Source organism: Megascapheus bottae, chromosome 6 (genome assembly GCF_031878675.1).
Source record: "Megascapheus bottae isolate mThoBot1 chromosome 6, mThoBot2.hap1, whole genome shotgun sequence".
In the NCBI taxonomy this organism is placed as follows: domain Eukaryota; kingdom Metazoa; phylum Chordata; class Mammalia; order Rodentia; family Geomyidae; genus Megascapheus; species Megascapheus bottae.
In genome coordinates this window covers 5,154,293-5,176,421 of record NC_143514.1, presented here as the reverse complement: position 1 = coordinate 5,176,421, position 22,129 = coordinate 5,154,293, and the positions used below count along the sequence as shown (strand labels likewise).

Below are 22,129 nucleotides of genomic sequence, written 5' to 3'. Positions count from 1 at the left end.
CACTGAGCTACAGAGCCAAAGACCCAAGGCAGCCTGGGCTCAAACATCTATAGATACTGCCAAATGTCTTCCTAGGGTGAAAACTGCCACTAGTAGAACCCACTCCCCTACACTATCTCCTTTATTGCTCACTATTAAGCTGTACAGAGAGGAAACAAAAGCTACTATCTATATTCCTCCTTCCTCTTCCTCTCCCACCCTCATTCTTTTTTCCTATGCTTGAACTCAGAGCCTGGACCATTGTCTCTGAGATTTTTCAGCTCAAGGCTAGACCTCTACCACTTGAGCCACAGCTCAACTTCTAGCTTTTTGGTGATTAACTGTAGATAGTCTCACCAAGTTTCGTGCCTGGGCTGGCTCTGACATTGCAATCCTAGGATCTCAGTCTCTTAAGTAGCTAAGATTACAAGAGTGAGCCACCAGTGCCCAGCTTCCCATACCAGTCTGGGGCCTTGAACTAGGGGCCTGGGCACCATCCTTGGGCTTTCTCAAAGTTAGCACTCTTTAACACTTGAGCCACAGCACTACTTCTGTTTTTTTATGTATGTAGTACTAAGGAGTCAAACCCAGGGCTTCATGCATGCTAGGCAAGCACTCTACCACTAGGCTATGCTCCCAGCCCCCATACTTATTTTTAAACCCTTAACTATAGAGAAAAAGCAGCCCAATCTTCTAATTCTAATCTTCTAATTCTTCTAAGTTGATTGCTTGAAAGACCTCAGTAACCTCTCCTGTTCAAAAAGAAAAGGTCAAACCCACCTAAACATAAAGAAACTCAAAGTGTCAGTACCCAGCTGACATTTCCCCAAAAGAAAAGGAATTTTATGTACAGTAAGTTTAAGAATTTTTCTTCCTCATACATTGAGAAAGTCCCAATGAATTTCAATGTGTGTGTGTGTGTGTGTGTTTACTGTCAGTAGAATTCCAAGACTAGAATAAGTGTGCCCATTAGAATAACACACATTTAATGAAAGTATAGGTTCAAATATAATACCTGCATGTTATATCAGCATAGCCTTAATAATTTCAAAATACCAAAGCTACTACTTTCAAAATACACCTATTAGCCGGGCGCAGTGGCTCACGCCTGTAATCCTAGCTACTCAGGAGACTGATCTTAGGATGGAGGTTCAAAGTTGGACTGGGCACTAAAGTCTGTGAGATTATTATCTCACAGACTTAACCACCAGAAAACCAGAAGTGGCGCTGTGGCTCATGGGGTAGGGCAGTAAGCTTGAGCTGAAGAGCTCAGGGACAGTGCCCAAGTCCCATGAACAAACAAAAAAAATTTTTTTTAATCTTTCAATTTAAAATCCAAACTTTGCCAGCGCTGGTAGCTCACATCTATAATCCTATCTACTCAAGAGGCTGAGATCTGAAGAATGCAATTTAAAGCCAGTAGGGGCAGGAAAGTCTAAGGCAGACTCTTATCTCCAATCAACAATCTGAAAACCAGAAGTGGAGCCATGGCTCAAAGTAATAGAGCAGAAGAGTTCTAGCCCCTGACAAAAGAAAAGAAAAATAAAAACCTAAGAGTAATCTCAGGGTAGGCTATTGCTGCTGCCTGCAAATGTATCAGAAAGTGCTATTTCCTAATTTAAGAAACAGAAGAAATAAATTGTATAACCATGAGTCTAGTCCAGCTGAAACATAGAAGGCTTGATCACATGGTAAATAAATTGATAATACATGAAATAGCTCTGAAAGCAATCTTTCCCACTGAGGGGGCAATCTCTAAATAGCTCAGTAAAAGCTGGTCCAGGGCTTTGGCTATGGCTCAATGGTAGAGCACTTGCCTCACATGTGGAAGGCCCTGCATTCTGTTCCCTGAATAAGAGAGGGACACAATCCTGATATAAACTCAATACCCAGTCTCTGCAGTTCAATGTGGACAGCACTCATGGGTGATGGATTCTGACACCTAATTACAGAGTCAATAACCTCTAGAGTAACAAATTCAGTTATGATAATAAACTTTAACCCTGATAAACTGTCTGGCTCTTCTCAGAAAGGCAGCCAGGTCTATATGAGTTATTCAGTTCAAGGAACTACACAAATCTACCACATTAGGGTATTTGAGAGTGAAGGAATCTTACATTTACATAAAACATTATCTATAAGAAAAGCTGGGTGAGGTGGGTCACGCCTGTAATCCTAGCTACTCAGGAGGCTGAGATCTGAGGATCAAGGGCAAAGCCAGCCCAGGCACAAAAGGACCTGAGACTCTTATCTCCAATTAACCTCTAGTAAACAGGATAGTGATGTGGCTCAAGGGTAGCCTTGAGCTGAAGAGCTGAGAGGCAGCGCCCAGGCTGAGTTCTAGTCCCATGACCCACCAAAGGAAAAAAAACCTTTCCACTGGATGCCTGTGGTTCAAGCCCATTTATAAGAGCTACACAACAGGTAAAGAACAGGAGGACCACAGTTCAAAGCCAGCTAGCCAAGTTTGAGAGACCTTCATCTCAAAAGAAAAACAAACAAAAACACAGGCACAGTGATGCACATCTGTCCTTTCAGTGGAAAACAGGAAGAGAAGCCCTAGCTCAAAAATAATCAAAGCAAAAAGGAATGAAAGAATAGCTTAAGTGCTGAAAGCACTTCAAAGATATGAGGTAATGTAAATGTTAAATAAATTTGAGCCATCCCACAACATATATCCATCATACATCAAATATATATAATTTACATGTCATTTATAAAAGAAGGCAAAACTACAATGACTTTCTAGTGATTACACCATGCTCTTTGATACTTTCAATCTGATTCATGCCACTTCAAAAGTCCCACGACCGAGGGGGGGGGAGGAAGAGGTAAGAGAATCATGAGTTCAAAAAAAAAAAAAAAATCAAGTGTTAGGGATGTAGCAAAGTAGATACTATGCTTACATCTGTAAGGCCCTGAGTTTGACACCCAGTACTGCCCCCCCAAAAAGTAGGTCACAGTAACTCAAGCCTGTTACTATCTGACAGGCAAACATGGGGAGACACAGTTCAAATTGAGCCCAGACCACTAGATGGACATACCCAAAATTCACGAGGCCGAGATCTAAGGATTGTGGTCCAAAGTCTCAGAGAATCTATCTCCAGTTAACCAGCAAAATGCTGGAGTGGGTGTAGCTCATAAGGTAGAGCACTAGCCAAGAGTGAGTGAAAAGTTGAATGAATGAGAGGCTCTGAATTCAAGCCCTAATGTCCCCTATAAAAGCAAAGCTGGGCTGCAGGCATAGCTTAAGTGGTAAAGTACCAGCTACGTTAGTTAGCATGAGGCCCTGAGTTCAAACCTAAAAAAGTTCTCCAGATCCCACTTTGAGCAATAGCCGAGCTCAGGGTACCCATTTGTCATGCCAGCCATTCAGGGAAGCACAGTGAGGTCTGAAATCACCTAAGGATGCCTTTCTCAAAATTTCTCCCTATCCTAAAGCAATGCTGACTTCATGTTACTTTTTCCATGTTTCGTGTTGTCTTTACAAAAGAACTATAGGGTTCTTACAAGCAAGAACCACATATTTCTCCAAGTTATCATCAGAACATCCAGCAGACCTTGTACATAAAGGTAACATCCAATTGCCATGAGCCTCAATTTATAAGACTGGAATGACAGATAATAACCCAAAGGTCATGAACCTCTCAAGGCATCAAAGGCTGAGAAAAACACTCAAAAGCCTTTCAAGTTATTCCTAGGGCAGGACACAGGTGGTTTACACCAGCAATCCTATCGATTCAGGGGCTGAGATCTAAAGATACCAGTTCTAAGCAGACATGGGCAGGAAAGCCTGTAAGACTCTTATCTCCAATTAACCAACAAAAAGACTAAACTGGAATTGTGGCCCTGAGTTCAAGCCCCAGTTCAGTTCGTTCTCTCTCCCCCCCCCTCTCTCTCTCTCTCTCTCTCTCACACACACACACACACACACACACACACACACACATTATGTAGCCACCTATCTTAAGATGAAACCTGAACACTTCCAAGGAAATCTTAGAACAAGTCTAATTAGTTCCTTAAAGACAGCTGATTGCCGGCAAGAGCAACATTCACAACCGGTAGGTCTTCCTACAGTTGGCTTCCGAGTTTAGGGTGCAGACACTGTCTAGCAAGCCGCAGACGCGTTGTTCTTCCCAATCATTGCACCACCGCCCCCCTCTATCGGCTGGCAGTTTGGCAGACACTAGTGAAAACCAATCTCGTCAGAGCAAACAGTCCCCATCGTTTTGTCCTGGATTTTTTTTTTCCCCTGAGTGAACAGAGAGAACAAGGAAAGAGTGGGTTAGGAAGACGGTATTAAAGACAGACACAGCAGGAGCAGCGGCCCAAAGAAACTAAGTTGGCCCAGGGCTGCTGCCGGTCTTCTGTCTAAAGCCATTTCCTCCATAGGGAAGGAAGCGCAGCTAGTCTGCAAGTCATGAAAACGCGGCTGTTTCACTTTCACACGAACCCCGGAAACCTCCGCACTCCCCCCAACTACCTCTGGGGGTGTCCTTCAGTAGAGATCGGGCACAGGGACCCCAGTCCGTTACGCCCAGCCTCTGGAGGAGGCGGGGTGGGGGGGCGGCCCGGGGGACAGTGAGAAAGGAAGGCGAGGAAGGGGAGAAGCGATGACGGAAATGCCGGGGGGCAGGGAGAAAGGTCACTGTGGAAGGTGAACAAGGGTGCTGGAAAACCGGGGACGCTTGTCCGACAAACCGCCAGGGGAGACAAAAAGATGAGGTGTGGGAGGAAAAACGCCGGGGAAAGGAGGTGGGAGGAGCAGCCGCGCCGGCGCCCGGTCCTCGGCCGGGGACCCCGGGGGCGGGCAGCAGGGCCGCGCGTCGGGGCGCAGCCTGGGCCCCCGCCCGCCGCCCACCGGAGGCTGGGGGGGGCTCTTACCGGTAGTTTGGGGCTGACCTCGCCCTTGCAAAAGTGGCAGAAAAAGCGGTGCGTGGCCACAGCGGCGCCCGCGTCGGCCCCGGCCGCCGAAGCCTCCGCCATTTTCCGCCGCCGCCGCCGCCGTGGAGGTCCGAGAGGGCAGCGGGCCCGTCCCTCGCCAGGCCGCTACTCGGGGCTGCGCCGGCCGCCGCCGTCGCCGCCGCCGCCGCCGCCGCCTCAGCGCGCCCGGCCGGCCGCTCCGGAGCCCGCGCCGGCCGGTCACGTGTGCTCTCAGGGCCCAGGGAGGTCCGGCCGCCCGCCCACCGGGTCCCGCGACCCGCGGCCCGCCTCCGGCTCCGAAGGGGCGGAGGAGAACCCGCCCGCCCGCCGGCAACTCGAACAGCCCCGGCGCCGGTCCTCCAGCCCGCCAGCGACAGAAAGGAAAGAGCGTCTCCGGAAACCACCGAGGCTCCGGGATAGAGCGGCCCACTTCCGCGTCCTCCGGGACCGCGGCCGAGTACTTCCGGGGGATCTTCCGGGGGGGCGGGTCGCCAGACCAGAGCTTCCGGAAGCCGGCGGGCGGATCGGGACCTCGCTGGGCCGCCCGGAGGTGAGTGCGGGGGACGCTGCGTGGACGGGGCGGCCCGGAGCCCGAGAAAACCAAGGCACCTGTGAGGGAGGGAAGAGCCCAGGAGGCCTTGTTTGGCCAGGATGGCAGGGTGTTTAGAGATGCTTCTCCGTGGAGCGGTGGGTGGGTGGGTGCGTGATGGGTCGCGGAGATGATCTGGAGAGATGCGGCGGCGTGGGGGGGGGTTGACGGAGGGGGGGGCGGACCGGCGGGGGAGAAAGGGCAGAGCTCGCAGCCGCCGTGGTTTGCCAGCAGGCGCAGCATCCACGGTACCGTCTCTGCGCGTGTCTGATTTGTCACCTGGTGGGCTCTTCATAGTCTGGTGCTGTTCTGCAGAACGTAGCCTCGTCTCCCCTCCCCTCCCCTCCTCACTGTGTGCACTGCATTGCCTTGTCTCTGCGGACTCGGTAGGACACTGCCTGAGCTGTGACATCAGTTGACAGTGACCTTACTTCTTTGTGAAAGGTAAGGTCTATGACAGATTGCTGAACCACCCGTGTTCAATCATGAAAGAAAATTAGAGTGACACATAATTCCATAAAAAATAGTTTTGATGAATAGCCTTCCAGTCCTTTTTTCCCCTCATTTTATACCTATTTTTTTTCTTTCTTTTGTTAGTTTTATTTATTTATTTTTTTTGCCAGTCCTGGATCTTGAACTCAGGGCCTGGGCACTGTCCTTCAGCTTTCTCAAGGCTAGAGCTCTACCATTTGAGCCACAGCATCACTTCTAGCTTGGTTTTGTTTTTTTTTTTTCTTCTGTGTATGTGGTACCAAGGAATCGGACCCAGGGCTTTGTGTATACTAGGCAAGCACTACCAGTAGGCTACACTCCCAGCCCCCTATTTTTCTAAGAATGAATTTTAATGTCCATTTTCTTTGTCACTTCCACTACACTGCAATACAAATAATTTCATGCTATTATGTGCTAATTCATATCCTAAATCATCTTAAATGATGGCATACTGCATCTCATTTTATGGATATACAGTAGATCTTTGTAATCTACTGGGTTTTGGTTCCAAGGAGACTGCCTTTGTGAGGAAAGTACACATACATAGACTAACAGTACAGTAGTACTACACTTGAGATGTGTGATTAACTTTTCCCAAACTGATGTCCAAATTCCACAAAAGATATGCCACCTTTCAGCACATCTAAAATTTTCACTTTGTTACTTCAGTCAACACATTAATTTTTTTTTACCATTTTTTTAGGGAAGGCAGATTTACACACAAAATTAAGAGCAAGGAAACACTAAGCAGATTAATCACAATGGTTTATTCAACTGATGATAATGTAAGGCATACTTGAGAGTTTCTTCACATCAACTGAGCTACATAATGCAATTTTTTTTCTTTTTTCTTTTTGCCAGTACTGGAGCTTGTACTCAGGGCCTGAGCACTGTCCTTGGGCTTTCTCAGGGCTAGAGTTTTACCACTTGAGCCACAGCACCATTTCTAGGGTTTTCTATGTATGTGGTACTGAGGAATCAAGCTAGGTCTTTATGCATACTAGGCAGACAGTCACTAGGCCAAACTCCTGGCCCCCAATTTGTTTTTTGGACAGTCCTGGGTCTTGAACTCATGGCCAGGATACTGTCTCTGAACTTCTTTTGCTCAAGGTCAGCACTCTATCACTTGAGCCACAGTGACATTTCTGGCATTTTCTGTTTATATGGTACTGAGGAATCAAACCCATGGCTTCATCCATGCCAGGCAAGCATTCTTATCACTAAAGTACATTCCTCACTCCATAATGCAGATTTTTTTTCTTTTTCTTTTTCTTTTTTTTTGTTTTTTGCCCATCCTGGGGTTGAACTCAGAGCCTGGGCACTGCTCTTGGGCTTTCTCAAGGCTGGCACTCTACCACTTGAGTCACAGCACCACTTCTGGCTTTTTTTCCATGTGTATGTGGTACTGAGGAATAGAACCCTGGGCTTTGTGCATGCTAGACAAGCACTCTACCACTAGGCCACACTCCCAGCCTGATAATGCAGATTTGAAATTTCATTTGTTTATTTTGACAATACTTGGGGAAAACTGCATATAATACATACATGAATGAGGAGTACTTACTGTAACTTTCTTAGTTACTCATTTAATTGTTTCAGACACTGATTAACATACGCTGTAATTACGAATTGGTATATTGAAACCCCTTTGTACGATCACTTAAGGATAATAAAACGTATCATTTCAGTTTGTCAGTTTTGTAAAGAGAATCAGTGACATTATTTCCTTGTAAGAGAGTATCTAAAATAAAATTGAACCAGGAGTTTGGCTTAGTGGTAGAGTGCTTACCTAGCATGCACAAAGAGTTGGGTTCAGTTCTTTGGTACCATATATATATATGTAGAAAAAGCTGGAAGTGGAACTGTGGCTCAAGGGGTAGAACTCTAGCCTTGGGAAAGCCTAAGGACAGTGCCCAGGCCCTGAGTTCAAGCCCCAAAACTAGCAAGCGTGGGCACACACACACACACACACACACACACACACACACACACAAAATTTTACTCCACAAAGAATATGTGAATTTATACTTTTTTTTTCTCCTAGTTCTGAGACTTCCTTTTAAAATGACTCAGGCAGAAATTAAATTGTGTTCTTTGTTGCTGCAAGAGCATTTTGGAGAGATTGTAGAAAAAATTGGAGCCCACCTAATCAGAACCGGCAGTCAGCCACTTAGAGTAATTGCCCATGACACAGGAACATCAGTGGATCAGGTATGTTTGGATAACATCAACTTGTCCTCTTATCAGTTTCCTTCAACTGTGTTTGAACATTGTTACTTCTCTTCCTTGAAAGTAGAGTGGAGAAAGCCAGCCCTAAGATCAGCCCTACTGTTATCTAGGGGAAAAGACAATAGTACTTAGACCTTCAGGTTTTTCTTCTTCAAGTGTTGCTAGTTCTTATGTAAATCTCTGCTTTTCCCTTGTCTCTCAACCTGGAGCCTACTAATCAGTACTGCCTTTAAATTATGAGAACAGTAGAAGGAAAATAAGTTGTAGTGTGAAAGATAAAGGCAACAGAAAATATAAACAACATACTTTCATTGATATTTGGTTTTTATTAGCTTATACCAACAGAGAGAAATCGACGTTTGTTTGTTTTGGTACTGATGAATCAAACCCATGGCTTCATCCATGCTAGGCAAGCATTCTACCACTAAAGCACATTCCTCACCCCATAATGCAGATTTTTTTTTTCTTTTTCTTTTTTGGCTAGTCCTGGGGTTGAACTCAGGGTCTAGGCACTGTCCTTGGGCTTTCTCAAGCGCTCTACTACTCGAGCCACAGCACCACTTCTGGCTTTTTCCATGTATGTGGTACTAAGGAATTGAACCCAGCACTTCGTGCATGTTAGGCTAGCACTCTACCACTAGGCCAAGCTCTCAGCCAGAAGATTCTTTTCTGACCATCCCAATGCTGTAGAGCTGGCTGGGCACAGGTGTCTCACGCCTGCAATCCTAGCTACTCCAGAGGCTGAGATCTTAGGATCTCAATTTACAGCCAACCCAAGCAGTAAAGTCTATGAGACTAATTCCAATTAACCAGCAAAACATTGGACTGGAAGAAATGACTCAAATACCAGGATGCCAGCTGTTGATAAAAAAGCTAGGAAGTGGTACAAAGTGGTAGAGTGCCAGCCATGAGTGAAAAAGCTCAGGGACAGTACCCAGGCCCTGAGTTCAAGTCCAAAACAGGCAAAGAAGGAAAGAGGGAGGGAGGGAAAGTATTGGGCAAAATATTTCCAGCAATAATGAGCTATGTCTTCAGGTCTTTCCATTCTTGCTTTTGGGTCCCTCCTAGGTGAAAAAAGCCCTGTGTGTCCTCATCCAACATAACCTGGTGACATATCAAGTGCACAAACGTGGCGTGGTGGAGTATGAAGCCCAGTGCAGCCGGGTGTTGCGAATGCTTAGGTACCCCCGGTATATCTACACCACCAAAACGCTGTACAGTGATACTGGAGAGCTGATTGTTGAGGAGCTCTTGCTGAATGGCAAAATGACAATGTCCGCTGTTGTGAAGAGAGTGGCAGACCGCCTCACGGAGACCATGGAGGGTCAGTGCTGCACTGACTGCTGTGAGCCATAGATTGTAACCCTGCTAGTGTACACCACCTCACTCGCCTCTTTCTTGCTATTGCACAGATGGCAAGACCATGGACTATGCTGAAGTATCAAATACATTTGTAAGACTGGCAGACACACACTTTGTACAGCGCTGCCCCTTAGTGCCTGACACCGAGAACTCAGACCCTGGGCCTCCACCACCTGCCCCTACCCTTGTCATTCATGAAAAGGACATGTACCTGATTCCTAAACTGAATCTAATAGGTAAGGCATGTTAACAACGGAATTGGGACTTGCACTAACTGTGGATTCTTTTTTTTTTTTTTAATTGTTAAATGAATAAAATAAGCCATGTCCTCATAGCTGTTGCCTGTAATCCTAGCTATGCAGGAGGCTGAGAACTGAAGATCACAGTTTGAAGTTAGCCTGGGTCATAAATCTAAGAGACTTATCTCTACTTAACCATTAAAAAAGCTGGAAGTTAGCCTGCAGCAGTAAACTGCTTGAGACTCCTATATCCAAGTAAGCACCCAAAAAAGCCGGAAGCAGAGCTGTGGCTCAAATGGTAGAACACTAGCCTTGAGCACCAAAGACAGCACTCAGGCTCTGAGTTCAAGCCCGAGACTGCCAGGGCGGGGGGAACAGAGAGAGAGAACTTGCTCTCTGTCCTGACTCAGCCTGACTGTTGATTGGTTTCTTGGCAGGGAAAGGCAAAAGGAGGAGATCATCTGATGAGAATGTTGCTGGGGAGCCCAAGGCCAAGAGGCGGAAACACACAGATGACAAACAGGTGATAGGGCTTCCTGGTGTGGCATCCTAACCTGAGGCAGGCCAGAAACAGCCTTTCAGAGAACTTAAAGGTTCCTTAGCTAATGAGTAAACTTCATTGCAGTCTCCTCTCTCAGGCTCAACCACTGGACAGAGGTTATAGCTTACAAAAAAACGTACTAGAAACTTTTTAAGGTGTTCATTATGTTTGGAACGTAGAGACCTGGAGAAGTCAGTAGTGAGAAGTGAGTATAGGAAGTTATACATAGGCTTGAACCCTTAAATTTACATCCTGCTCAGTATCAGTGAGCAGCCAGGTGCCAGTAATCCCAGCTACTCAGGAGGCTGAGATCTGAGGACTAAGGTTCAAAGCTGGCTCCTGCAGATAGTTGGTGGGACTCATCTCCAATTAACCACCAAAAAGCCAGAAGTGGAGTTGTGACTCAAGGGCATGAAAAGGCATGAGGCCCTGAATTCAAGTCGCTCCCTGAGCTCCCCTTCCAACCCAAAAAAGTAGACATCTGATCAATGTAGAGAATAGATCAGAGTTAGTAGTGGAATGGTAGAAAATGGAGAGCAAAAACTTGGAAAGGAAGCCGGGTGAGGTGACACACACCTGTCACCTCAGCTACTCCAGCTACCCAGAAGGCTGAGATCAAAGGATCGCCATTCAAAGCTAGCCCGGGCACTAAAGAACCTGAGAACTTGAGACTCTTATCTCCAGTTAACCATCAGAAAACTGAAGAGGGGCTGTGGTTCAAGGGGTAGGGTGGTAGCCTTGAGCTGAAATGCTCAGGGACTGTGCCCAGGCCCACAGTTCAAGTCCCATGACCCTATAACACCCCCACCCCCACCCCCCTGCAAAAAAAAAAAAAAAAAAGGAGATGATTACCTAAGTTTCTAGCTTAAGAAACTAGATTGGGGACTGATAGAATAACTTAAGTGGTAGAGCCTTTGAGTAGCATGCATAAGGCCTAAATTCAAACTCCAGCATGGGAAGGGAAGGGAGGGATTTGGTTAGAAATGGACAGTGATTCTGAGTTCCTCATTATCTTCCATGTTTCTTCTCCTCTCCTCCTCAGCCCATTCCAGACGATGGGATTTATTGGCAGATCAACCTTGACAGATTCCACCAACACTTCCGGGACCAAGCTATCGTGAGTGCAGTGGCCAACAGGATGGACCAGGTAAAATCGAAGCAGGTTGTCACCAAGGGTCAGCAGGGAGCAAAATCCTTCACTTGGCAGCCAGAGGTAACCTTACCACTGCCACGTGCCCAGGGACAACACCTAGAAATTCTCAATTCCAGTTTTTTTTCAAACACAGACGAGCAGCGAGATTGTGCGAACCATGCTCCGGATGAGTGAGATCACCACTCCTTCTTGCGCCCCCTTCACCCAGCCGCTGTCCTCCAACGAAGTAAGCACCATGATCTGTGCTGGTTTTTCACGGCCCTGAGGCCTGGAAAAGGCTCTGTGGTTTGTGATGGGACAAGGAAATAGTTGGTCCCTTAGGATCCAGATTTCACATAGCCACACCTATTCCCTAATTACTTTAAGAATTTAGGGGCTGGCTGCCCATCCTAACTGCTCAAGAGGTTGAAATCCAAGGACTTTAGTTCAAAGTCAGCCGAGGCAAGAAAATCTATGGGACACTTATCCAACTAACAAGCTCAAAGTTCCAAGTGGAAGCCAGGCACTGTGGTTCACGCCTGTAATCCTAGCTACTCAAGAGGCTGAAATCTGTGGATCAAAGTTCAAAGCTAGCCTGGGCACAAAAGGACCTGAGACTCTTATCTCCAATTAACCTCTAGAAAATGGGAAGTGGTGCTGAGGCTCAAAAGGTAGGGAGGTAGCCTTGAGCTGAAGAGCTCAGGGACAAGGCCCAGGCCCAGGGGTAAGTTGGTAGCCTTGAGCTGAAGAACTTAGGGACTAGTGCCCAGGTGGAGTTCAAGCCCCATCACACACACACACACACACACACACACACACACACACACACAAAAGCTCCAAGTGGAATTGCTCAAGTGATGTTTCTGTTGCCTTCATAACTATAATTAAATGATATTAGTATTTTTTTATGTTTTTAACTTGTTACAGAACAAATTAAATATGGTTTTTGTTTTGTTTTGTTTTTTCACCAGTCCTGTGGCTTGAACTCAGGGCCTTAGCACTGTCCTTGGTTACTTTTCACCACTGGAGCTACAGAGCCACTTCCAGCTTTTTCTGTGTATGTGGTTCCAGGGAATCAAACCCAGGGCTTCATGCATGCTAGGCAAGTAAACTACCATTATGCCACACTCTAGGCCTAAATATGTTTTTTTCTCATGACAGAAGTAGCCATATAACCTATTTTCAAATAATATAGGAATAGGTAATTCTGTACTATTAGTTCCCCAAGCTTTTAGGAGTGGTGGAATTGTTCTAAATCTTATGGCTGGTAGTTATATGGTTATGTATAATTGCCAATCCTTGCCAAACTGGACATTTAAGATCTGTACTTTTTATTGTTTTAATATACCAGGATTATTATTGTTATTATTGTTTTTTGTCATAGGGCTTGAACTCAGCCTGAGCCCAGTCCCTGGGGCTCTTCAGCTCAAGGCTCTGCCTTTGAGCCAAGCCCCACTTCTTGTTTTCTAGAGATTAATTGGAGATAAGAATCAAGAATCTCAGGTCCTTCTGTGCCTGGGCTAGCTTTGAACTTTGATCCTCAGATCTCAGCCTCCTGAGTAGCTAGGATTACAGGCATGAGCCACCACACCCAGCTTGTATCAGAATTTTTAAATCCATATATAGTTTTGTTTGATACCAGCCCCTAAAGATTCCTTTTAGTAGTTTGGTATGTACCTTTGTACAGACTTTTTTTTTTTTTTTTTAAAGACTGGGTCTTTTTTTTTGCCAGTCCTGGGCTTGAGCTCAGGGCCTGAGCACTGTCCTTGGACTTTCTCAAGGCTAGAGCTCTACCACTTGAGCCTCAGCACCACTTCTGGCTTTTTTTTCTATATATGTGGTACCAAGGAATCGAACCCGGGTCTTCGTGGATGCTAGGCAAGCACTTTAACCACTAGGCCAAACTCCCGGCCCCTAAAGACTGGGTCTTTTTATACATAGGCTGGACTAGAACTCAAGATCCTCCTACTTTAGCCTTGCAAAGTACTAGGATTATAGGTGTATGGCCAACCCTTTTTATCTATTTATTTTTTATTAGTCATTGGGCTTGAACCCTGGGCTTGAGCTCAGGGCCTGAGCACTGTCCTTGGACTTTCTCAAGGCTAGAGCTCTACCACTTGAGCCTCAGCACCACTTCAGGCTTTTTCTATATATGTGGTACCAAGGAATCGAACCTGGGTCTTCATGCATACTAGGCAAGCACTTTAACCACTAGGCCAAACTCCCAGCCCCCTGGCCAGATCTTTTTATCGTACATAGCCTAATATATATGTGGACATATGGCTTCCTTTTTGTCTTTTATGATATTGTGGTTTCAACTCAGAATTTCACACTTGCTACTTGAGCCATACCCCAGCCTAGTACATATATTTTATAACAAAAAATGAGATCATACTCTATCTAGCATTTTTAAATTTATTTATTTATATTTTTTTTGCCAGTCCTGGTGCCTTCATTAAGGGCCTGGGCATTGTCTTTGAGCTGCCTCAAGGCTAACACTCTACCACTTGAGCCACAGTAACACTTCTGGCTTATTCTGCCTATATGGTACTGAGGAGTAGAACGGAGGGCTCCAGGCATGCTAGACAAGCACTCTACCACTAGGCCAAACTTCTGGCCCATCTACTTAGTATTCTTGTTGTTTTTGTTTGTTTTGTTTTGTTTTGGTCATGGGGTATGAACTCTGGGCTTGGTGCTGTCCCTGAGCTCTTCAGCTCAAGGCTACCACCCTACCCCTTCAGCCACAGTACCACTTCTAGTTTTCTGGTGGTTAATTTGAGATAGGAGTTCCTGGATTTTTGTGAAATGCAGTCCTCAAATCTCAGCCTCTTGAGTAGCTAGGATTACAGGCGTGAGCCACAGTGCCCTGCTTAACTTGGTTTTATGGTTTTGTTTTGTTTTTTATTTTGTCATGGGGCTTGAACTCTGGGCCTGGGTACAGTTCCTGCATTCTTCAGCTCAAGGCTAGCACTTTAAGCCACAGTGCCACTTCCATGTTTTTTGTTTCTTTGCCAGTCCTGGGGCTTGAACTCAGGGCTTGGGCACTGTCCTTGAGCTTTCTCAAGGCTAGCACTCTACCACTTGAGCCACAGCACCACATTCATTTTTTTCTGGGTATATGGTACCAAGGAATTGAACATGCTAGGCAAAGCACTCTACCAGTATGCCACACTCCCAGCCCAACTTGGAGCTTTTTTGTTTGCTTTTTGTGGTTCCAGAAATCAAATCCATATCTCCCACATGCTAGGCAAGTGGTATACCACTAAGCTAAATTACTCAGCTTTTTTTTTTCCCCCAGTCCTGGGGCATGAACTCTGGGCTTTTTTCTACATATGTGATATGGAGGAATGGCACCCAAGCCTTCCTGCATGCTAGGCAAGCACTCTACCACTAGGCCAAACTTCTAAGTTCTCAAGCCATGTGTCTTTTTGCTCCATAGATCTTCAGATCCCTACCTGTTGGCTATAACATCTCAAAGCAAGTTCTCGATCAGTATCTCACTCTACTGGCAGATGATCCGGTAAGTCTGTTTTTACCTTCCTTCCCTTGTACTTCTGTTCATAATTTATTTCTGCCCCAGACAATCTAGTATCATTATCCTGTAGCTTCATTCTCTACCTAACCAACTCAGAAGGTTACCCTAACATCATCTCACAAAAGTTCTACCTGGTTCGGACCCTTGCTTCATATTTGCTCCGTTGCCAGCAGAATCGCGGAGCTTTCCATTCAATTTTAACATGCATACTCTCTTTCTCTTAATAGCTAGAATTCGTTGGAAAGTCTGGCGACAGTGGTGGAGGAATGTATGTCATCAGTATCCTTACCAGTTATCTTTACAGCCAGGCAGCCTGAGCTTTGAAGCAGAATGGTGACTCATGAAGAGAGATTTTGGTAATATTTAATATGCTAAAGTAGATTAGGAAATTGAAGTACTTCCTATTCCATTTTCCTATGAATTTTGAATAGGCTACTTGCACGATAAAAGTAAAACTATTTTAAATCCTAGGATGTAACTCAGACAGTGGAGCACATGTATAGCAAGAACAAGGCCCTAGGTACCAGCAGCAGAAAAGGGGAAAGGGGAAGTAGAGAAAAGAGGATGGAGGGGAGGAAGAAAGGTAGGAGGGTAGAGGGAAGAAAGGAAAGTAGGTTGGCGTCAAGCAAATGAAACCCTTCCTTAAAATATGCTCATCAGGGCTGGGAGTTTGGCCTAGTGGTAGAGTGCTTGCCTAGCATGCACGAAGACCCAGGTTCGATTCCTCGGTACCACATACATAGAAAAAAAGCTGGAAGTGGTGCTGTGGCTCAAGGTAGACCTCTAGCCTTGAGGAAAGCCCTAGGTCAGTGCTCAGGCCCTGAGCTCAAGGCCAGGACTGGCAAAAAATAAAAATATATGCTCATCAATTAAAAACTTTAACAAACTTCTGTACCATAATGGGATGAATACAGAAAACAAAATGGCATTTAGACTTAAGTTATAAATTAGGAATTTAGGAATAAATCCAAGGTCAGAATGACCAGACCAAAACATGACTGAAGCACCTTAATGGTCCACGTAAAGACCTGCATAAAGCATTAGCATCCTTGGCCACCGCTACGCTGGAGTCCGTGGTACAGGAAAGGTAAGGAGTCGTCCTCACTGGGCCAGGGCTCATGTCCTCTACCCACGCCCAGGTAACAAGTAATTTTGTTACTATGGAAGCAACCAAGGTAGGCATGCCTTGATACACTTTGATATTTCTCTGAAGCCATTTTCAGCTAATCTTCACCCTAAAAAAGCCTATTGCTTAATTCCAAATGATTCACAGTACTGATCCTCTAAAGCTTTGTAAGAACTATGGCACGAGCCCATCGGTGACTTACGTGATTAACAATGGCATCACCAACTCGTGGGGCTAGGACACAATGCTCTGATTGCTGTTGCCCTCTGAGCCATAGGCATCCACCCACTGGACCTACCAGCTGAAGCTAGCCCACCCACTGCTGGGTTAGCCCAGCATTTTCTGGCTTCATTTCTTTCCAGATTTGGGTCTCGTTGTGCCAGAATATTCCGTCTAGTTTTGCAAAAGAAGCATCTGGAACAGAAGCAGGTGGAGGACTTTGCAATGATTCCCGCAAAGGAAGCCAAGGACATGCTGTATAAGATGCTTTCAGAAAATGTCATCTCTCTCCAGGTAATGCAAGCTGTAATGATGGCCAGCCAGCAAAGCTGGCCTAGAGTGACAGAATCTCCAAGCTGACACTGTGCCCCCACCCCCAATAAACACCACATCTAGCTCCAGGACAGAAGATATTTTTTTGTTGTTTTGTTTTGTTTTATTCATCAATTTTTTTTGGTCAGGATAATGTATAGAGCAGTTACAGTTTCATTGGTCAGGTAATGGTGCACTACTTCTCACACATGAATACCTTTCTCATGTTTTTGTCCTTGTTTCCCTCCTTCCACCCCCACTCCTCCCAATTAGGACAGAAGATAATTATTATTATTATTTTTTGGGGGGGTCAATCCTGGGGCTCGAACTTAGAACCTGGGCAATGTCCCTAAGCCCCTTTTGCTCAAGGCAACTCTCCAGAAAAATAATTTTTCACAGATAGTGCCAGCACTAGTGCCTAGAAAGCAAAAGAGCCATGAAACTACCTTACAGTGCCTCTTTTATTTTCCCCTTCATTGCTGTTCTCTCCACAAGTCTTCAATTAAATTAAATTATCAGCAGCATGTTCTGAGGCCTCAAGGAGCCATATCAAAGGCCTTGTGAGGAAATAGGTTAGATGGATTGTGAAGTCAGTCCACAGCTCCGCCTCTTACCCTGTTACACTGAGCATTTTACTACTGTCATTTTTCTCATCTGTAAAATGTTGATAGATAATGATACTAAGAATAAAGTAGGGCCAGGAATGTGGCCTAGTGGTAGAGTGCTTGCCTAGCATACACAAAGCCCTGGGTTCAATTCCTCAGTATTACATATACAGAAAAAGCCAGAAGTGATGCTGTGACTCAAGTGGTACAGTACTAGCCTTGAGAAAGCTCAAGGACAGTGCCTAGGTCCTGAGTTTAAGCCCCAGGACTGGCAAAAAAAAAAAAAAGTTAAACAAATAAATAATAGTAATAATATAGTTTGGGCTGAGAGTAGTGGTGAATGCTACTAGTAATCCCAAAACTGGAGAGATTGAAGCTGGAGGATCAAGAGTTCAGGCCAGCATGGAGTACAGTAGCTCAAGCTACTATCCTATTTGGGGTCAGATATTAGGGGATCAGGGTTAGAGCTTAGAGGCCAGCCCATGGAAAAAGCTCCATCTCCAACCGTGGTTGGGCCTGGTGGCAGGCACCTGTCACCCCATGGGTGAGTAGGAAGCTGGAGCCCTGACCATTCTGGGCATAAAGCAAGACCCCCACCTTGATCATGACCATAAGGGCTAAAGTTTGTGATACAAAGGGACTAGAGAGGGGCTGGGAATTTGGCCTAGTGGTTAAAGTGCTTGCCTAGCATGCACGAAGACCCGGGTTCGATTCCTTGGTACCACATATATAGAAAAAAGCCGGAAGTGGTGCTGAGGCTCAAGCGGTAGAGCTCTAGCCTTGAGAAAGTCCAAGGACAGTGCTCAGGCCCTGAGCTCAAGCCCAGGACTGGCAAAAAAAAAAAAAAAAACAAAGGGACTGGAGAGGGTGGCCCAAGTGGTAGAACACTTGCCTAGTAAGCTTAAGTCCCTGAGTTCAATCCTCAGTGTCACCAGAAAAGAAAGAGAAAGTTCAGGCCAGCTTCGTCTACATAGGGAGACTTTGCCTCAGATAATAATCATAAGATACAGAGGTATGGTTCAGGGAGGAGTGCCTGTCTAACAAACTAGAGGCCCTGCGTTAAGATCCTAGTAACCACCCCAAATATACAATAATGGTAAAGGTCACATATAATTCACCTAGCTTCTATCTTGTTCATTACGCATGAATTGCCTTCCCTTTTCCCCCACAGTGCTGGCAGTCAAACAGGGTAGATGGATAATCCTGATACCTAAGGAAGGAGCATTAGTAAGAGAGGACAAGCAGCGCAGGATGGCAGCTTGTGGACTTGAAAAACAATACAAGTTCTCTTCTTTTCCTTTTTGAAAACAAATAGGAAATTCCCAAAACGCCAGACCACGCCCCATCTAGAACCTTCTATTTATACACTGTGAATGTCCTGTCAGCCGCCCGGATGTTGTTGCACAGGTGCTACAAGGTAACCCCGTGTGAATTTCCCTCCTCTCCCCTTACACCCCTTACACAGGCCAGTGTCCGCCTCACACCACCATTGCTCATTTTATCTGAGCCACTTAAATAGAGTCACCTGCATTTCTGGTCTTCTCTTTTCTCAGAGCATTGCCAATTTGATAGAAAGAAGGCAGTTTGAAACCAAAGAAAACAAGTGAGTAGCATTTTCAATTGAGTCCTTTTTTACTTTTTTCCACTTTTCAAGCTCAGAAGCCAGGGGAGGAATTTCTTGTGGAAATAGAGACAATAATGCAATAGTTGTATTGCATCATTGGGTTTTAAATATATACCTTTTGAATATATTCCCACAGAAGTCTGTCTTTATTACTGTTATTGTTATTTAATCTTACTTTAGTTATTTAGGGGAGTGGGGGTTTCATTATTGAATTTCCACCATGTTTATAATATCCGATAAAATAATTTTCCAGGTTAAATTGATGAGAAATACACAAACACCCTAAACTTTTTAAGTACATCAGAAAAGCAGCATTTTAGGAAGTTATTTTTGTAATTGAGTTTACAGAGATGTCCTTACATGGTGACACCTACCTTGCCAGAGGACGTGGCTCAGGGGGAAGTTATACCACAGAGATGAGACGAATGTCAGGGAACGTGCCTCAGCTATGCTTGTCTGACAGGCGTCTTCTAGAGAAGTCACAGCGGGTAGAAGCCATCATTGCATCGATGCAGGCCACGGGGGCCGAGGAGGTACAGCTACAGGAAATAGAGGAAATGATCACCGCCCCTGAACGGCAGCAACTAGAGACCCTGAAACGCAATGTCAACAAGTAAGCACAGCTCAAACCTGCACTAAACATGCCTTCCAAACAACTCCTTCTGGATAGCCTGTGACCCTTCCTGCTTAACAGAAGTGAACCTAAACTCATAGCCTTCTTCAGCTCATATAATGGAATCTAATCTACCGATTTTCCTAAAGAAGCCAGTTTTTTCTTCCTGTGTTTGTACTGAGGCTTATCCTTAGCTTTTTCACTAAAGGCTGATGCTCTACCACTTGAGCCATATCTCCACTTCCAGCTTTTTGGTGATTAAGAAGAGGTAAGAGTCTCATGGATCCGGCTGGCTTAGAGCTATGATCCTCAGATCTCAGCCTCCTGAGTAGTTAGGATTAAAGGAACCAACCACTGGTGCCCAGCTCTAAATGAGCATCAGCTTCTCCTCTGTGCTGTTGTTGGCTAAGTACCAAAGGTTTTTGTCTTGGTGGGAACACAGGCCTTTATTGTCTCTTCTCTAGACCTTCATGGTAACTTCCCCTCCTATCTGTCTCCCCAGTATCCCAAAGTTAGCATCGTTAAAGTTATTGATAATTCACTCTTCTCCTGCAGATGGCTGAATGAATTCTCATATTTACAGTAGTAAAGACAAGATCTGACATAACAGGATTTCCACAGTTTCCTAATTTCCTATCTCCATCTTTATTTCTCTTCCTCCACCACCCACCTTCGTAAGGTCTACAATGCTAAATCTTTCATTCTGATAGCGTAGTAGGTCTTTTCACTTATTGAGGTCTTGTTTCATTTCTTTCAACAGTGCATTATTGCTTTATAAGTATTGCATCTCTTTTGTTGTTTTATCCAAGTACTTTTTTTTTCCAGTCCTGGGGCTTGAACTCAGGGACTGGGCACCGTCTTTAGACACTTTTGCTCAAAACTATTGCTCTGACCCTTGAGCCACAGCACCACTTCCAGCTCTTTCCAAGTGTGTGATGTCAAGCACCTGAACCCAGGGCTTCCTGCATATGCAAGCACTCTACCATTAGGCTATGCTCCTGGTCCCCAAGTACTTTTTTTAGTAGTCTTTTTAGTAATCTTTTTAGTTCATTTTTCGGTCATTGACTGCTACTATGTAGAAAAATGACTGATGTGTGTGTGTTTCAACTTTATATCCTTTGATTTTTGCCAAATTTATTAGTTCTGTCACTTTTTCCCCCAATGGATTTGTGTGTGCGTGCGTGCGTCCGTGCGTGTGTGTGTGTGTTTCTATATATAGGATATCTATGAATACAGATAAATCTGCTTCTTTCTTTTCAATCTAGATGCTTCTTTTCTTTTCCTTGCCTAGTTGCCCTGGCTAGACCTGCTAGGCCCTGTGTTCAAGCTCCACACAGCCACCAAAAAAAAATGATCTGAGGGGGAGATCAGGCATACAAGTGAGACCTCTTCTCAATCGGTAGCTACTCAGCACAATAGTATGCATCCATCATCTTAGCTACAGAGGAGGCTGATATTGGGAGAATCTGTTCAGCCACTGTCAGCTTCTCACAGTCTAAAAGCACAGTAAGACTGCTATTTGGGAAGCTGAGTTCTAGATCTGAGGATCACAGTTCAAAGCCAGTCCCATGCAGAAAAGTTAATGAGACTCTTATCTCCAATTAACCAGCAAACACTTGAAATGGAGTTCTGTCTCAAGTGGTAGAGGGCCAGCCTTGAGTGACAAAACCAAGTGAGAATATGAGGCCCTGAGTTCAAGCCCCCAAAAAAGAAAAAAATTAGGGCTGGGAGTTTGGCCTAGTGGTAGAGTACCTGCCTAGCAAGCACAAGAACCGACCTGGGTTCAATTCCTCGGTACCAGATACAAAGAAAAAAAGACGGAAATGGCGCTGTGGCTCAAGTGGTTAGAGCTCTAGCCTTGAGAAAACCCAAGGACAGCGGCCCTGAGCTCATGCCCAGGACTGGCAAAAAAAAAAAAAAAAGAAGAAGAAGAAAACAAGTTGTAAACATACTAAGCCCTTTTACCTATACCTTTATACTATTTTCTCTAGTGGTTACAGGTTTCACTACTATACTCTACCTGTTCCCTTCAAGGACAGAGGCTGTACCTTTTGCCTCCTTAGCATGTTCCACTTTACCTGGCATGTAAGATGCCTAATCATGTCTCCTGTTTTCTACCCATTCCTCCCAAGGGTAAGGAATTCATGTTCCTTAGCCACACCCATCCCATCCCCTGATCCTGAATGCACATTCAGTGTGGGCACCTGCTTTTACCTTTCCCCTCAGGTTGGATGCCAGTGAGATCCAGGTGGATGAAACGATCTTCTTGCTGGAATCGTACATCGAGAGCACCATGAAGAGACAGTGACCCAGAAGAAGCATCTTCTAGCAGGATCTAGGAGGATGGAAAGAAAATAAAGGTGTTTGGATACTTTCTTGGCAGTGGAAAAACTCTTCATCTCTTGTACTGAAACCCCTTACTGCTCAGAAGTTTGGCATATTTTAAGTGCTTGCTTAGACACCTCCCCCCACATACACACTATATTATCCCCTCATCATATCTGGAATGGAAGAACCATTTTTATCAGTGAGATTAACGTATTAGATGCATCTGTTCTTAAGTCAGCCAAAGTTCTGGGTGCCAGCAATTCACATCTGTGATTTTA

At 45.1% G+C, this 22,129-nt stretch overlaps 2 protein-coding genes across 4 annotated transcripts in view; one reads left to right on the top strand and one right to left on the bottom strand.

The window, feature by feature from the left end:
• Rnf115 (ring finger protein 115) overlaps positions 1-5,111 on the bottom strand; it is a 35,375-nt gene extending 30,264 nt beyond the window's left edge. The window contains exon 1 of the mRNA XM_090334155.1: positions 4,867-5,111. Within this exon, the coding sequence (XP_090190281.1) occupies positions 4,867-4,968 (102 nt within the window). The 5' untranslated portion in view covers positions 4,969-5,111. The remainder of the gene's footprint in view (positions 1-4,866) is intronic.
• A 214-nt stretch (positions 5,112-5,325) lies between these two features.
• On the top strand, positions 5,326-22,022 carry Polr3c (RNA polymerase III subunit C). Of its 3 annotated transcripts, none has more exons than XM_090334152.1 (16): positions 5,326-5,455; positions 5,729-5,938; positions 8,031-8,197; positions 9,284-9,539; positions 9,628-9,813; positions 10,254-10,339; positions 11,400-11,504; positions 11,644-11,736; positions 14,929-15,009; positions 15,252-15,303; positions 16,051-16,111; positions 16,513-16,663; positions 18,602-18,703; positions 18,840-18,889; positions 19,374-19,523; positions 21,750-22,022. In XM_090334152.1, the coding sequence occupies exons 3-16, from the start codon at positions 8,051-8,053 to the stop codon at positions 21,829-21,831; spliced, it is 1,602 nt and encodes a 533-aa protein (XP_090190278.1). In that variant the 5' UTR covers positions 5,326-5,455; positions 5,729-5,938; positions 8,031-8,050; the 3' UTR covers positions 21,832-22,022. The 3 variants fall into 3 exon arrangements, with proteins under 3 accessions (XP_090190278.1, XP_090190280.1, XP_090190279.1); XM_090334153.1 differs by having other exon boundaries at positions 5,432-5,455; positions 5,726-5,938; XM_090334154.1 differs by lacking the exons at positions 19,374-19,523; positions 21,750-22,022 and adding an exon at positions 19,252-19,359.
• Positions 22,023-22,129: the final 107 nt, after the last annotated feature.

Coding starts and splice junctions, on each gene's coding strand:
- Polr3c (XM_090334152.1), top strand. CDS start 8,051: ATGACTCAGGCAGAAATTAAATTGTGTTCTTTGTTGCTGCAAGAGCAT. Junction 16,664..18,601: donor AAAATGTCATCTCTCTCCAG/GTAATGCAAGCT, acceptor GAAAACAAATAG/GAAATTCCCAAAACGCCAGA. Junction 18,704..18,839: donor TGTTGCACAGGTGCTACAAG/GTAACCCCGTGT, acceptor CTCTTTTCTCAG/AGCATTGCCAATTTGATAGA.